General features: G+C 41.3%; 1 protein-coding gene across 3 annotated transcripts in view; it reads right to left on the reverse strand.

Moving 5' to 3' along the window:
• Positions 1-14,880, reverse strand: part of SLC18B1 (solute carrier family 18 member B1) — a 34,975-nt gene extending 20,095 nt beyond the window's left edge. For 2 of the 3 annotated variants that reach the window (XM_060419283.1, XM_060419282.1), the window contains exons 1-5: positions 13,442-14,880; positions 12,908-13,047; positions 1,675-1,770; positions 1,286-1,359; positions 425-572 (exon numbers count right to left, since the gene is read on the reverse strand). In XM_060419283.1, the coding sequence (XP_060275266.1) occupies positions 425-572; positions 1,286-1,359; positions 1,675-1,770; positions 12,908-13,047; positions 13,442-13,502 (519 nt within the window). In that variant the 5' untranslated portion in view covers positions 13,503-14,880. The remainder of the gene's footprint in view (positions 1-424; positions 573-1,285; positions 1,360-1,674; positions 1,771-12,907; positions 13,048-13,441) is intronic. The other variant, XM_004011341.5, reaches the window with a different exon arrangement.
• Between the last annotated feature and the right edge of the window lie 262 nt (positions 14,881-15,142).

The raw sequence follows: 15,142 nt of genomic DNA on the forward strand, positions 1-15,142 counted from the left end.
GGCTTCCAGGGATGATAACTCTGGCCAATCAGAGGGATGATAACTGGCCAGTCAGTAAATACCAGGAAACCCCTGCAGCCAATCAACCCTTGCCAACTCCCTGTCTTTGTTCTAAACTTATAAATACTGCTGTACATCTGGGCTCAGGGCTCTTGTTCTACTCCACTGTGTTAGATGTGACAGGAGCTCTGGCTCGAGCTAGCAATAAACCCCTTTATGCTTTTGCATTGCTGTTGATGTCTTATTCTCTCAGTTTTGGGGACTCGGACACTGGGCATAACAGAAACTGGGGTAAAAGGTAACAAACACAGAGGGTAGAAAAAAAGCAGGTCTAGAAGAATGGGCCCCAGCTTTGGCTTGAAAGGTCAAGCAAACATTTTAGCTACACTAAAAGGAAAATAGGAAAAGTGTATAAAATACTTACCAGTACTGTAGCCACATTGTTTGGAAAAGCCTTTGCAAGAATAGAAGACGACGCAGTTATTGCTGCCTCGAAACTGATTGCATCAGTTATTCTCAGCAGAAAACACATAGCAATAAACACTGCTCCTTCTGGAACTTGATCCAAGAGACTAAAAAAGAATAAGACAATCCTCAAATGCCAAATTGATTTCATTTAACTGTACTCACTGAAAACAGTAACACTTCAATCATAGTTATTAAAATAAGTCACTTTCGAATATGAATTTTTAAGAGTTTCTTTGTTATATTTTTAGTAGGAGGAATTTGAGTCATAATAACAGCCTCATTGTCCTTTTCTACTGACATATTTGATGTCTTAAATAATAATACTAAGTAGGCCTTTAAAAAATGTAGAGTCAATCTAACAAGAAGCTATGCAGAAAGACTTAGATTTAGGTCTTCCCCAAGAGAAAAAAAAAAAGCAAAATCAGGAACCTGAGAAAGACTTCTGATAACATTATCTTAACATCTACATTCTGATCTTCTTTAGCTGATTGTTTAGACAAGAAACTCACTTTTTTGCTTAAGCCAAAAAAATTTGTGACTCAGAAAACTGTGTTAAGTTTCTGTCACTCAACTCACAGAAGTCCTAAAGAACAGATTCAGCAGCCAACGTAATGGTGATCCCCTGGAGGATTTTTTTCTTAAGATCAATGTCATTCATTTCATTCTCCACACCATCCAATGCCCTTCACCATTATTCATATGCCAGGCATTTGATAATCAATGGTAATGATTGATTTAAAGAAAACATTAACATTTTAAACTGAAGATAAATTAGGAAATCTGTTCAGGCTCCCAAACATATCAGAACATGACTTACCCAAAGAGAACTGTAACTGCTCCTGAGACAAACATTCCTGCTACAAACATAAATTTTGCTCCAATCTGTACAAGCTATAATAAACGTCAAAGAAAAGTGGTAAATTGATGACTGCTACAAGTCTATAGTGACATAAACAAGTCCACTGTATCAGGAAACAAAAGATTTGGGGAATATATATACAGCTAACAAAATGTAACTCTTTAGTGGAATGACAGCATGCATTCTTACAAACATGGAAGAAGTTAAAAATCAATCAACCATAAGAATGGAACTGTCAACTGAAGCACAGTTCATAACATAAGATGCTGGTTATTTCTGCATCAGTGGAAATTTTAGACTTGTAATTAGAATAACTCATTACACCATTTAAAAAAATTAATACTTACATATTTTCCAAATACCAAAGATGCCAGAAAGTCAAACAAAGCATAACATCCAAAGATCATACCAATCACTGTATTGCTGGCTCCTTTCTTTTCAGCCTTTAAAAAAAAAAAACAAACAAAAAAAAAACAGGAAAGAAAAAGTTTGAAAGATAAATTAGCAACAGTATGGGAAAAAATTAGCAACAGTATGGGAGCCACTAGATCACAGGATCATCCTCCTGTAACCTTTATCTGTAAAGCAATTTCAAAGATTATTATTTCAGAATAAACAGGCCAAGAAGGGAAAGGGAACGGTAGTAAAACTTAGTTCTCTGACATGAAAATAATTCACTCATTTAACTTTATGATCGTGAGAAAAAAAGAGCAAAACTGGAGGTATCACACCTCTTGATTTTGAAAATGGATTACAAAGGTACAGTAATTAAAACGGTACAATACTGGCCTAAAGACAGACATATGGATCAATGGGACAGAACAGAGAGCTCAGAAATAAACCTAAACAAACATGGTCAATCCATCTTCCATGAGGGTGCCAAGAACACACAATGGGGAAGAGATATTCTCTTCAACAAACGATGTCGGAAAAACTGGACATCCACATGCTAAGGAATGAAACTGGATCCCTATCTTATAGCACTCACAAACTAAACTCAAAGCAAACTAGACTTAAACATAAAATCTGAAACTGTTAAGACTTTTTGAAGAAAACGGTGGATGGGGGGCTTCTAAAAAACTATTTTTATTTGAGTATAGTTGATTTACAATGTTGTGTTAGTTCACTGTACAGAAAAGTAAATCAGTTATACATATACACATGTCTACTCTTACTTAGATTATTTTCCCATATAGGTCATGACATTGATCTTGGCAATGATTTCTTGTATTTGACACCAAAAACCTAAGCAAGAAGACAAATCAAACAAATGGAATTACACTAAACTAAAAATCTTCACAGCAAAGAAAACGATTAACAGAGTGAAAAGGCAATCTACAGAATAGGAGAAAGCAATTTGTAAACCATCTCCATATAAGTAGCTGATATCCAAAATATGTAAGACTCTCCTACAATTCAATAATCTATTAATAAAAAAACAACCACAAAGAACATGACGTAAAAATGAGAAAAGGATTTCAACAGACATTTCTCTAAAAAAGAGACATACAAACGGCCACCAGGTATAAGAAAAGCTGCTCAAGATCAGTAATCATCAGGGAAATGCAAATTAAAGTCATAATGAGATATCATCTCACACCAGTTAGGATAGAGAGAAATAATTGAAAGCACAGAAGATAACAAGTGTTGATGACAAGGTGAAGAAATCAGAACCCTTATACACTGTTGGCAGGAATGCAGAATGGTGCAGCCTCTATGGAAAACAATATGGAGGATCCCCAAAACATTAAAAACAGAACTACCATATAATCCAACAATCCCTCTTCTGTGTATATACCCAGAAGAATTGAGAGCAGCATCTCAGAGATATTTGCAATCCCATGCTCACTGTGGCACCAGCTAAGATAATACAGAAACAACTAAGAAATAGCTAAGATAATATAGAAATAACCCAAATGTCCGTCGACAGATGAATGGACAAAGAAAATGTGGTATATACGTAACACAAAATATTATTCATCTCAAAAATAAGGAAATCTTGGCATCTGCAACAATATGGATGAATCTTGAAGAAATGACGCTAAATGAAGTAAGCCTTCATAGAGGAACAAACACTGCATGATTCCGCTTGTATCAAGTATCTACAATAGCCAAATTCATAAAAGCAGAGACAGAATGGTGGTTGTCAGGGACTTTGGGAAGGGGGCAGTGGGGAATTATAGCTCTTTAGATATAAATTTTCTGTTAAACTCATGTTATGTTCTCACCACAAAAAGAAGAAGAAAAAAAAAAGTCCACAAGAAAACCTAAGGGATTTTTTGGAGGTGCTGAATAAGTTTAGTATTTTGATTGCAGTGATGACATCATAGATGGTGTGCATATTTCCAAACTCATCAATATACATATATTAAATAAGTGTAAATTTTTGTATAACAATGATACCTCAATGAAGTCTGCCCTCAACCAAAATAAGAATTGTTAGCTTTAGCAGGCCAAAATCAGAATTAGAGTATAAACAAAACAAAAAGCCTTGGTGGAGGAAATGTAAGCTCTGCATGTCCTGTAGAACTAAGCCAACAGTTGATCTTGAAATGCTTTCTTTTTGGTATCTTTGAGTTCATAGAAAATGTACTTATTGGTCTCTGCCCCCAGTTCTTGGCACAGAACTCTGACTATCCTTGTAACTTCCTTAGTGATAAGAGCCCTAGGAGTAATAATGTTCTAATATTTGGTCTTTGACCCTGGTTCCTGACACCAAGCGCCTAGTTCCTTGGCATCTCCTGGGTGACTCTTGGTGATTCCTGCTTGGGGATTAGTCACCAGAAAGACCAAGCCATGATTAGAAGCTTAGAGCTTTTGGTCCCACACCCCATTCTCCAGAGAAGGGCTGGAAACTGATTAAGTTGCCTATGTGATTAAGTCCGCATAAAAATCCCTAAGGTGTGGGATTTGGGGACCTCTGGGCTCGGTGAACACATGAAGGATCTGGGAATGCGGCTCACCTGCACGGGACGTGGGGGCTGCCACATACCTCCTGTCCTGTATCTCTTCCATCTACATGCCCAGCTATATACTTTATCACATCCTTTTATAATAGTGTTAAGCAAGTGTTTCCCTGAGTTGTGGAAGCCATTCCAGCAAGTAACTGAATCCTAGCTGGAGAAGTGGGAGGGTCACTGTGTCTTGCCTAAAGTTTTACCTATAAGTTCAAAGGATTTGCTAACAGAAGAAACCATTCATTACACACAAATACATAATTTCTATTTTTATAGATTTGACTTAATTTCAACATGCAGTCATTAAAAAAAAAAAAGAAATAGAAACGAGAGACAGAACTAATAGACAATACACCAACAACCTACATCCAGACTTGAACAGATCTGGCAAGTCTCTTGTTAATAGCAATCTGGAGTCACAATGGGAAAGGGTCCTGAGTGGTGTGTCCACCCCATGGGTGAGACTTCAAATTGTGGTTAGGGGGCTTCCACTTATAATCCCAGGCCTCAAACTGATATCATCATCAGTTTGCATGCAAAGCTGCAGCTCTGGTTTTGGGGTTCTTTTTTAACGTCTACACTACCAGTTTGTTTCGCTTTGTGAATCATAGGGTTTTGTTAGACCCCAGGGATTGGCCAGATCTTCAGAGGCTCAAGAATTCCAAGACCCACTCCTTTTCTTATCTAAGCACTAGCTGTGCTTGCAGGTAGGATCCGCGGTGTCCAGGCAGGTCAGAAGTAAGTCAGAGGCCCACTCTTCTGCTTCTGAAGCCTGAACAAGGTTTCCTCCATTTTAATTTCCCTAACACATGGGAGGGCTTCCCAAGTGGTGCTAATGGTAAAGAACCCGCCTGCTAATGCAGGAGACAAGAGGCACAGGTTCAATCCCTGGGTAGGGAAGATCCCCTGGAGCAGCACATGGCAACCCACTCCAGTATTCTTGCCTGGAGAATCCCACGGACAGAGGAGCCTGGCGGGCTACAGTTTATAGGGTCACAAAGAGTTGGACATGACTGAAGAAGCTTCACACACACACACACACACACACAACACATGAGAACCTGTAACTTGTAGCCAAGTTGGACAGAAGTTGGGGGTAACATGGAGACCTACTACTTGCAATTGGCATCTGAAGCGGAGGGCAGTCTTGTGGGACTGAGCTCTTAACTTGTGGGGTCTGGGCTAATACAGACCAGTGTCAGAACTGAATTGAATGGTAGGACATCCAACTGGTGTCACAGAGAATTGCTTGGTGTGGGGAAAGGACCTACACATCTGGTGTCAAATATGTTGTGAGTGTGGTAGCAGTGTGAGCATAAAGGTGAAACCCAAGGGAGGAAGCTTTTCCAACTCAATGTCACATTTAGTTACAGGATCAAATGCCACTAAAAAACCCCCCAAAAATCCCAAACAACCACTTTACTTTGCTGGTTAAAAAAATCTAACAGAAAGTTCCTTAAGCTAGTACATGAGGCATCCCAAGGACCGTTCAAACCATTCAGTTCTCTGTTTCTGATACCAACTACCTAACAGTTCGCAGAAGATAAAATCTCCTTTCCTGATATCAATGACACAGATGAAAGAAGCTCCCTCTCCTCCCAACATGCTGCTGAAACATCTGGAGTAATTTATCGCCCATCAATGGTTCCTATGATTGTTTATAGACTACTCTATCATGGCTCCCAAATTTGCTACAGGTGGTGGTGGTGCTGGTGCTTTAATCAGTAAGTCATGTCTGACTCTTATGACCCCATGGACTGTAGCCTGCCAGGCTCCTCTATCTATGGGATTCTCCAGGCAAGAATACTGGAGTGGGTTGCCATTACATTCTCCAACTGCTATAGAGGATACAGTGCTTATTCTAAAACTACTTCTTTTGAACTTCAAATGCTACTATTAGTTGTGTTGTACAACTGAATAGACAGAGGTTTGAAAACCTTTCTAAAACCTTGGAATTATGGTGGATCCTTAGATCAGGTTCTAGGTATAACCATTTAAGGGGTTAAAATATGAGTTTAATTTTTTAAGATAAGACTGGCAACTTGGCAAACCATGAAGCACTAAGTCTGAAACACACATCTGTCCTCTCAGGCAGTCAGTGGTCATTTATCCAGCACCTTCTATGCATCACACAGGAGCCAGCAGTGAATATAGTTAGAAGATGTGACTTAGATTCATCCTTTCCCAGAGCTTCAGCTCTTCCACAAATCACTCTACTCTGAATACAGAAATGTGTGTGTACACACATACTCCCTTTAAAATCTGTCATCCACAACAGTCTTAATTCTATTTATCTTTTCACTCTAACTACAATTTTAAGATAAAAAATAAGTTTATCACTTTCTATAGGAAGTTATGATAATCATTCAATCTTTGTCTTTAAAAAATATATTCTTACATTGTGTTTCTAAATAAATCCTACATTTCACAAAGCATCATACCGCAGGAATCCAGATGGGTGAACTCTATCTTTTTCTAATTTGGGCCCTATCACATGGCTTGTGAAACTTCCAGACCAGGGATTGAACCTGTACCCCCTGCAGTGGAAGCACAGTCTTAACTCTTAGACCACCAGGGAAGTCCAGGTGAACTCTACTTTTCCTTGCTAAACTACACGAAAGAAAGACCCTCTCACCCTGGGAAGCACGTCCTACCCTTGAAGTGCAGTCCCTAAGTGCCTGGTTGTGGGAGAGAGTGGAGAAGTTGAAGCTAAAGCATTCTCGAAACTGCTTGGGTGGGATTTCGGCCCATAATTTGATGAGACTCAGGATTAACCATTTCCATCACTAATCATCATACGAGATAATGGTATAGAGAAAAGAGAGCTCTCACTATGAAAAATGTCTTCACTGGCATCCTAGCCAAAGGTTATGCTGTATGTAGACAGGAACATGGATTCCATGTTTCTACCACATCAAGCGTCACAGGGTGCCAGGGGGCTCACTGTGTCCCTCAAACTTCTTATGCTGATGTCCTAACTCTCAGTACTTCAGCTGTTGTTGTTGTTGAGTCACTAAGTCATGCCTGACTTTTTGTGACCTCATGGACTGCAACATGCCAGGCTTCCCTGTCCTTCACTATTTTTTGGAGTTTGCTCAAACTCATGTCCATTGAGACAGTGATGCCATCCAACCATCTCATCCTCTGTCACCCTCCTCTCTTCCTGCCTTCAATCTTTCCCAGCATCAGGGTCTTTTCCAGTGAGTCAGTTCTTTGCATCAGGTGGCCAAAGTATTAGAGCTTCAGCTTCAGCATCAGTTCTTTCAATGAATATTCAGGATTGATCTCCTTTAGGATTGAACTGGTTTGATCTCCTCGCTGTCCAAGGGATTCTCAAGAGTCTTCTCAAGCACCACAGTTCAAAAGCATCAATTCTTTGGCACTCAGCCTTCTTTATGGTCTAAATTTCACATCTGCACATGACTACTGGAAAAGCCATAGCTTTGACTATATGGACCTTTGTTGGCAAAGTGGTATCTCTGCTATAATACACTGTCTAGTTTTCTCATAGCAACTTAGAAGGTGACCTTATTTGGAGAGAAAGTCTTTGCGGGAGTAACCAGTTGAAAGAGGTCACGAAGGGTCGAGTCTAACCCAGTAATACTCGTATCTGTAAAAAGGGGAAGTGTCTTCAGAGAGGCACGTGTAGAGGGAAGATGATGTGAGAAGACACAGGGAGAAGTTGCCCACCTACAAGCCAAAGAGAGAAGCCTGGGACAGATCCTCTCCTCATAGCCCTCAGAAGGAACTGACCCTACCAATGACAATGATTTTGGACTTCAGAGCCGTGAGACAATACATTTCTGTTGTCCCCAGTCTGTGGTACTTTGTTATAGCAGCCCTAATCACATAGAATAGGTAACTCAAAGGGAAGGTGTTATCAAAGGGGTCAATTAAGATGTGGAAACAAGAACTTCCCCGGTGGTCCAGTGGTTAAGACTCCATGTTCCCAATGCAAGAGGCACAGGTTCGATCCCTGGTCAGGGAACTAAGATCCCAGTGGCCGAGATGTGGCCGAAAAAAAAGATGTAGAAAGAACATTCATAGGTCAAATTATATCCATGTCGTTTGCTTAATAGATCTGAAAGTTATTTAGTTCTCAAGTCTGGCTGAGACTATATAGTAACTATATAGTAGTTACAGCAACTAACATTTATTGGCCCCTCATTAGGAGCCATGCTGATCTATATGGTTTCAAACAAGTAAGGGATGTACTTTTAGCTGGCCCCCTTTTATAGATGAGGACACAGACTTGCAAAAGTTACTTGTGTCCTGGTCATAGCAGTCCTACCAGTTTCCATCTTGCACAGGTTCCCACATTCTCTGTGAAAGCGGGATGGGGACTTAGCACGTTCTAGAATCACACACCACAGCAGCAACTGAATACTGCTTTTGACATGCGGATCCTACTGCATGTTAGGATGGCAAGAACGGTTGTCAAAAACAATAGTTTATTCATTATCCTCTGCCCAGGGAGGAGGGGGCCAGAAAAAGGATGAGTAGAAACATTAATTCTATACCACAAGTTAAGAAGAAGAACCTTGTTTTTCCTTGACCTAATTAGCTTGTTAACAAGAAGCATGATGGGGCTTCCCCAGTGGCTCAGTGGTAAAGAAACGGTCTGCCAATGTAGGAGATGAGGGTTCAATCCCCGAGTCAGGAGGATTCCCTGGAGGAGGAAATGGTAACCCACTCCAGTATTCTTGCTTGGGAAATCCCATGGACAGAGGAGCCTGGCAAGCTACAATCCATGGGATTGCACTGAGTCGGGCACAACTTAGCAACTAAACACAAACAAAACAGTAATGAATAACAGAATACATAGGGGGAAGAGCAAGTTTTGCCAGTGTGTTTGTCAACTCTAATGCTTTTATTAAAAATGAAAAAGAAGAGCTCACTCTTCATGTTTATGCCTTTTAAAGTTAGAATGCTCTCTCTCCCGCCTCTTGCAAGCAAAAAACTAAATCAAACGCTTAAGGAAAAAGAAAGAAAGCACACACCCACAGCCTGCTTTTCCTGTCTGTATTTCACTGCTGCTAAGTTGCCTCAGTCATGTCCCCAGGCTCCCCCGTCCCTGGGATTCTCCAGGCAAGAACACTGCAGTGGGTTGCCAATTCCTTCTCCAATGCATGAAAGTGAAAAGTGAAAGTGAAATCGCTCAGTTGTGTCCAACTCCTAGCAACCCCATGGACTGCAGCCTACCAGACTCCTCTGTCCATGGGATTTTCCAGACAAGAGTACTGGAGTGGGTTGCCATTGCCTTCTCCACTGTATTTCACTAAGAAAAATCTTAACTGGTTACTCTCACTGAGTTCCAGCTAAATCGGACATGTCCTTCTATCTAGCTGGCCACTACTCCCGTTCTTCTCTGTCTTAATTCCACAGCTTCCATTCCTCATTTTCTTTCCCCCAAATCCATATCTGTCCAGTCTAATCTGTCTTGCCCAAATATCTCTGATGACTTCTCACTGACATCTTTGATCTGCATAGAAGGACCCTTGCTTGCATTTGAGCACCAACCTGCCTTTTCAGATCCTCAGTTGCCATGGACCTTACTGCACCCAGACACAAGCCCCACCATTGTCCATGGTTCCCTAAGAACGTGCTATTTACCTTGCTAATTTCATGACTGTCTCCTGTGAGTTTCTAGCCTAGAGGACACTTGCCTCTCTTGTTCACCTTGGGAACTAACATTTCTTAAGACTCACCTTGGGCTTACCCTGCCAAGTCCCTTTCAGTATTACTCCTTCTCTCCTTCCCTCCCACACCTGTCAGCTTCACTCATCGCAAAATTAACCAGTCCCTTCCCTAGAGTCTCCTTAAACCTTGGACATCCTCTTCAAGGAGATTCAAATACTCTGCAACTTTCTTTTCATACTTTTTCCCTCCCAGTGGACAGATGAGAGAGGGACATTTTCCTGATTTTTTTCCAGCCCTAATACATCCAATACCTAGCACACTCTAGGGTGGGAAATAGTTAAACATCCCACTCCCATTTAATAAACAGAACCGAACTGGGCCAGTCACTTAACTTTGGGGTCTGTTTCTTCATTTGCAATAGGATGGGATTCTGACTATTCTGCCTATCTTACAGAGTTGCTCCAGAAACCAAATGGAATAAACATGTTGGGAAGTACACTGAAAACTACAAAGAACTTAATGGGCAGAGGGTTGCACTACTGTTCTTTTAGCAGAGAAGCCATGTTTATCGTCTTTTGTAGCACACAGAAGGAAGGACCACACGTTATCAAAGAAGTCAGAGAACTGGGAAGGACCCCTGCATCATGAGCTGAGGCTTTCAAAGAGGGCATGAAGCAGAACACACAGGCATATTGTGTACACCCAGCCAAGACAGTGTCATTTCCTCCATACTACACCTCACCAACCTCCAGATTCCAGGTGGATTCTCCAGGGGTTATTTCTTTGTGTCTGTGCCAATATCCATAGACCCGAACATCACATAAAATGCTATAATTAGAAGGACCTATGGACCTAACAGAAGCAGAAGATATTAAGAAGAGGTGGCAAGAATACACGGAAGAACTGTACAAAAAAGATCTTCACGACCCAGATAATCATGATGATGTGGTCACTAATCTAGAGCCAGACATCTTGGAATGTGAAGTCAAGTGGGCCTTAGAAAGCATCACTACAAACAAAGCTAGTGGAGGTGATGGAATTCCAGTTGAGCTCTTTCAAATCCTGAAAGATGATGCTGTGAAAGTGCTGCACTCAATATGCCAGCAAATTTGGAAAACTCAGCAGTAGCCACAGGACTGGAAAAGGTCAGTTTTCATTCCAATCCCAAAGAAAGGCAATGCCAAAGAATGCTCAAACTACAGCACAATTGCACTCATCTCACATGCTAGTAAAGTAATGCTCAAAATTCTCCAAGCCAGGCTTCAGCAATATGTGAACCATGAACTCCCTGATGTTCAAGCTGGTTTTAGAAAAGGCAGAGGAACCAGAGATCAAATTGCCAATATCCGCTGGATCATCGAAAAAGCAAGAGAGTTCGAGAAAAACATCTATTTCTGCTTTATTGACTATGCCAAAGCCTTTGACTGTATGGATCATAAGAAACTGTGGAAAATTCTGAAAGAGATGGGAATACCAGACTACCTGACCTGCCTCTTGAGAAATCTGTATGCAGGTCAGGAAGTAACAGTTAGAACTGGACATGGAACAACAGACTGGTTCCAAATAGGAAAAGGAGTACTTCAAGGCTGTATATTGTCACCCTGCTTATTTAACTTATATGCAGAGCACATCATGAGAAACGCTGGACTGGAAGAAACACAAGCTGGAATCAAGATTGCCGGGAGAAATATCAATAACCTCAGATATGCAGATCACACCACCCTTATGGCAGAAAGTGAAGAGGAGCTAAAAAGCCTCTTGATGAAAGTGAAAGAGGAGAGTGAAAAAGTTGGCTTAAAGCTCAACATTCAGAAAACGAAGATCATGGCATCCGGTCCCATCACTTCATGGGAGATAGATGGGGAAACAGTAAAAACAGTGTCAGACTTTATTTTTTTGGGCTCCAAAATCACTGCAGATGGTGACTGCAGCCATGAAATTAAAAGACACTTACTCCTTGGAAGAAAAGTTATGACCAACCTAGATAGTATATTCAACAGCAGAGACATTACTTTGCCGACTAAGGTCCGTTTAGTCAAGACTATGGTTTTTCCTGTGGTCATGTATGGATGTGAGAGTTGGACTGTGAAGAAGGCTGAGAGCCAAAGAATTGATGCATTTGAACTGTGGTGTTGGAGAAGACTCTTGAGAGTCCCTTGGACTCCAAGGAGATCCAACCAGTCCATTCTGAAGGAGATCAACCCTGGGATTTCTTTGGAAGGAATGATGCTAAAGCTGAAACTCCAGTACTTTGGCCACCTCATGTGAAGAGTTGACTCATTGGAAAAGACTCTGATGCTGGGAGGGATTGGGGGCAGGAAGAGAAGGGGACAACCGAGGATGAGATGGCTGGATGGCATCAAGGATTCGATGGACGTGAGTCTGAGTGAACTCCAGGAGTTAGTGATGGACAGGGAGGCCTGGCATGCTGCAATTCATGGGGTTGCAAAGAGTCGGACACGACTGAGCGACTGAACTGAATCAATATTAATCAGAATTCCTTCTTGGCACAAATATTGCAACTAGATTCCATATAAAATTTCATACGAAATTCAACTCAGAAAAGGGAGTGGACCGTGTCTTCCTAATTCCAAAATACTCATAAACCCAAAATCCAGGGAACTTTAACTGTCTTAATATAGATCTTTCGCAATAACATTGAAATCTCAGTTATTCAGTGCACTTCCTTTTTTTTTTTTTTTTATCGGTTGCAGAAGCCAAACAGATGAATCAGACTTCATGGTAAGCAAAGCAATCTCCCGAAGGTCAATTATATTTAGGTGAATTACTTCTCAAGACGATGTTATGACTAATTTTTTTTCCTTCTGGTAGCAAATATTCTATAAGAATTCTTCTGTTGGCTTAAGTTCTATACATTATCTTTGCTATATGCAGGTTTTCACATTCTCTATACTGTCAAGTGAAATTTGTCAACGGCTTTTTAAAAACATCAATAGTTCATACGAATATCAAAATGTCTTACCTCCTTGGGGAAAAAGGGTCCAAGGATAGAATAGCACATCATGGAACCTAAGTTAATGGAAGCTGCTGATATTAGTACAAAAATCTGTTCTCTTGAAAGCCGCCTGGATGTCTCCACTGCACCTCCTGGAGGGCCATCACCTTGAAAGCAAATAGGCTGCAATTAAAGACATGTAACTGGGGCTATTGACCAAAGTACATAAATTTCTGTGTACAGACAATGTACTCTGAAGGTAATATCTGCTGAGCTAAAGGCTATTTTGAATATATCATATTTGGTCTAATGTAACACAATCCTTGTCTATCACTGCAATTTTCAAAACATACCACTTTCATTTACATTACTGTTCCCTATTAGAATTTCAGTGCAGAATTTATCAAACCATCTGCTTTGTTTTGCCTTCACCTTAAGGCTTATTTGTTTCACCTTTAATAGATTCTTTCAAGAATGATGAGGCCACAGGATGCTCTCCAAATGGTACTGTCCTCTGAAGTAATGTAGTTTCTCAGGTTGAAAAGTGAAAGTGTTACTCACCCAGTTGTGTCCAATTCTTTGGAACCCCTTGGATTGTAGCCCGCCAGGTTCCTCTGTCCATGGAATTCTCCAGGCAAGAATCCTGGAGAGGATAGCCATTCTCTTCTCCAAGGGGATCTTCCCGACCCAGGGATCAAACCCCGGTCTACTTCATTGCAGGTGGGTCCTTTACTGTCAGAGCCGCTAGGGAAGTCCACTTTCACAGGTTACCAGCTTCGTGTGCTACATGGACTCAATCATGTTTTAACCACTTCCTGTTAGTGGTTTATTAAGGTGGCTCAGTGGCAAAGAAGCTGCCTGCCAAGCAGGAGATGTGGTTCGATCCCTGGCTCAGGAAGATCACCTGGAGAAGGAAATGGCAACCACTCCAGTATTCCTGCCTGGAGAATCCCATGGACAGAGGAGCCTGGCCGGCTATAGTCCATGGAATCTGAAACAGTCAGACATGACTTACTGACTGAACAGCATAAAGACTATTGAAGTCAAGGGAAGTGTAAGTAGGAAAAAACAAACTAAATCATTCAGCTGGAGAAGTAATACAAGTGTCATAAATCTATAAATCAGTCGTGTTTTACAGTAATTCCTGGTCTTCTGCATCAATTAATTTAATATTTATTCCCAGGGCTAAATTACCATTTCATTTAAAGACATCAGGTCAATTACTAATTCCAAACACCCAGTAAATCTATTTGCAATTTTAAAATTATAAGGGGTTTTGAGAAAAAAGAAGTTTAAGAAAATATATTTTGTATTTTCTGTATTTTCAGAGGTTGCCATTGTTGTCTAGAAAAAGAAATCCGTGAAACAGAAGTCTTAAGAAGTTTTAAAAATTTTGGTAGTGGACGAGGAAAGGAACTGAAAGAGTTAAAGGGGTTAGGGGGATAACAGTGGGGCTGGAAATGTCACCATTTGCGTTTTCCTAGGTCGCAGAGTCGGACAGGACTGAGCTACTGAACTGAGCTGAAATGAACTGAAAGGGCATACTTATTTGAATGCGTTCTTAAACACACACACTGCCTAAAAACAGAGCCACAGAAAGTCATCAGAGACCACATCCTGTCACGCCAAACTTTAACCCTTTCCAGGGAGAAAAAATACCCACTGCCAGGACCCTGCCTTTTCCAATCTCTCGAAAACAAACCAAGCTAAAGGCAATTCAATCGCTGTTAAAGACACAGAACCCAAGCCACAGAGGGGCAATTGGCCCTCGGCTCTCCGTCACCTCCTGGGGGGCGTGGGCCTTCGGAGTCTCCCGGTGAGTCCATATGCGGTGCGCGGTCTCCGGCGCCTCGGCTCCCGGGTCCAAGCCCCTGGGACTCGACCTCGAACGAGCAGAAGCGCAGACGGCCACCGCTCAGCGCGGCCTAGACATCCCGGATTGCCTAAGGACAGCGCGGCTCAGAATTCCACGCAGATCTGGACAACGGAGACCAGCTCCCGGAGGCGGGGCGGGGCGGGGCGGGGCGGGGGCGGAGCAATGACTTTTTTTTTTTTTTTTTTTTTAAGGCTCAGCCTGTTATCCAACAGCCAGGACCTGTCCTATCCACAAACACTCATGTCTTGTCCATTTTCTTTCTGTGTGGGAAAGAAAAAAAAAAGTCTGTATTTCATATAACTGAACCCCATATCTTAAAATGAGTGAAATTTAGGAATACCAAGAGTAAGAAAGGAAGCTTATGTAGACACAGAAAAGATAGGTAG

Source organism: Ovis aries, chromosome 8 (assembly GCF_016772045.2).
Source record: "Ovis aries strain OAR_USU_Benz2616 breed Rambouillet chromosome 8, ARS-UI_Ramb_v3.0, whole genome shotgun sequence".
Lineage (NCBI taxonomy): Eukaryota > Metazoa > Chordata > Mammalia > Artiodactyla > Bovidae > Ovis > Ovis aries.